General features: G+C 45.7%; 1 protein-coding gene across 1 annotated transcript; it reads right to left on the minus strand.

The window, feature by feature from the left end:
- Positions 1 to 219: 219 nt before the first annotated feature.
- Positions 220 to 531, minus strand: LOC138878159 (uncharacterized). Its single transcript, XM_070157824.1, has one exon. The coding sequence runs from the start codon at positions 529 to 531 to the stop codon at positions 220 to 222; it is 312 nt and encodes a 103-aa protein (XP_070013925.1).
- Positions 532 to 1,430: the final 899 nt, after the last annotated feature.

Consider the following 1,430-nt stretch of genomic DNA (forward strand, 5'->3'; position numbering starts at 1 on the left):
TTTCAGAACCTAAGGCCTTCAAGTTGGAAAGTGTTTCGGCTATTTTGATCGGATACCTACGCACAAGTGAGTGTAAAGTGTAACTAAAAAGAGAGACGATTATACCATAGTGCCGATGGTGCCTTGGGCCTCGATATGCTTTGATGGTTTGTTCTAAGGACACTGCATTATCCTTTGCTTGTTTTATTCGGGTATAGCCAAGAATGTATCTCGTGATTGCTATTTCACTTTTTGTTTATCCTGTGGTTTCTTCGACGTAGAAGGCGTTGGTGTCGGTGCTACATCATGTACCGCGAACATCTCCCTCGCTGTATGTTGTTCCCCGTACACAATTTTTATTCCATCCTTTGCTGGAAACATCATCATTTGGTGAAGGGTTGATGGTACTGCTCTCATACAGTGTATGCATGGCCTTCTGAGCAAGGCGTTGTAACTCATGTCTCCTTCGATGACATGGAATTTGGCATTTTGGATAGTGCTGGCCATATTGACCTGGAGGGTGATTTCCCCTTTCGTTGTTTCGCTCGCCATCTTGAACCCGTTGAGGACTCGAGAGGTGGGCACGATTTGTTCAAGAAGTCCGAGCTGCTCTACTACCCTTGACCTGATAATATTGGTCGAGCTACCTGGATCCACAAGTACATGTTTAATTTGAAATGTATTTACAAGAAAAGCGATTACCAGTGCGTTATTGTAAGGCTGAGACAAGGTCTCGATTTCCTCATCGTTGAATGTGAGAGCGTCCTCAGGTATGCAACCTCAAGTTTGCATTTTTCTAGTAATGGATATTTTTGTTCTTCTGATAGTAGGTTCTTGTGGGATGTCGACCCCTCCCCTGATCATACAGATAACATGTTGCGGCTTAGCTGCTTCGTTCTTCTTTGTTGCCTCTCTTTCCCATAATTGATTTTTGGCTCGGTCGCTAAGGAATTCTCGGAGGTGACCTTTGTTGAGTAGTCGGGCTACTTATTCCCAGAGTTGTCGGCAGTCCTCGGTCCTGTGATCGTGTGTGCCGTGAAATTCACACGCTAAGTTATGGTTCCTTTCTGAAGGATCTGATTGTATAGGCCTTACCCACCTGGCATCTCTAATTTTATTGATGGCGAATACGATGTGCAAAATGTCGACATTGAAGTTGTATTCCGACAAGCGGTGTGCCTCCGTCGGCCCTGTGTCCCTATCGAATCCATCTTTGCTAACGAGTCCCCGAGGATTCTTGCCTCGATCCATCCTTCGATCATTGCGGGGTATGTTGCGCCTCGGGGCATTTTTTCTATCCTCAGTGTATGGTTGGTATCTTTCTTTGTTTTGTTTTGGCTCCTTTGCCGGAAGCCTACTAGGATATACCGAGTGCGAGGGCACTCCTTGTTGGTCGTCTTCGACCCTGATCTTTTATTGGTATCGGTTTTGGACGTCCGACCAAGTCACGG

Source organism: Nicotiana sylvestris, chromosome 9, assembly GCF_000393655.2.
Source record: "Nicotiana sylvestris chromosome 9, ASM39365v2, whole genome shotgun sequence".
NCBI lineage: Eukaryota > Viridiplantae > Streptophyta > Magnoliopsida > Solanales > Solanaceae > Nicotiana > Nicotiana sylvestris.

Excerpts from the sequence above, each read along its gene's own strand:
- LOC138878159 (XM_070157824.1), bottom strand. The coding sequence starts at position 531 with ATGGCGAGCGAAACAACGAAAGGGGAAATCACCCTCCAGGTCAATATG.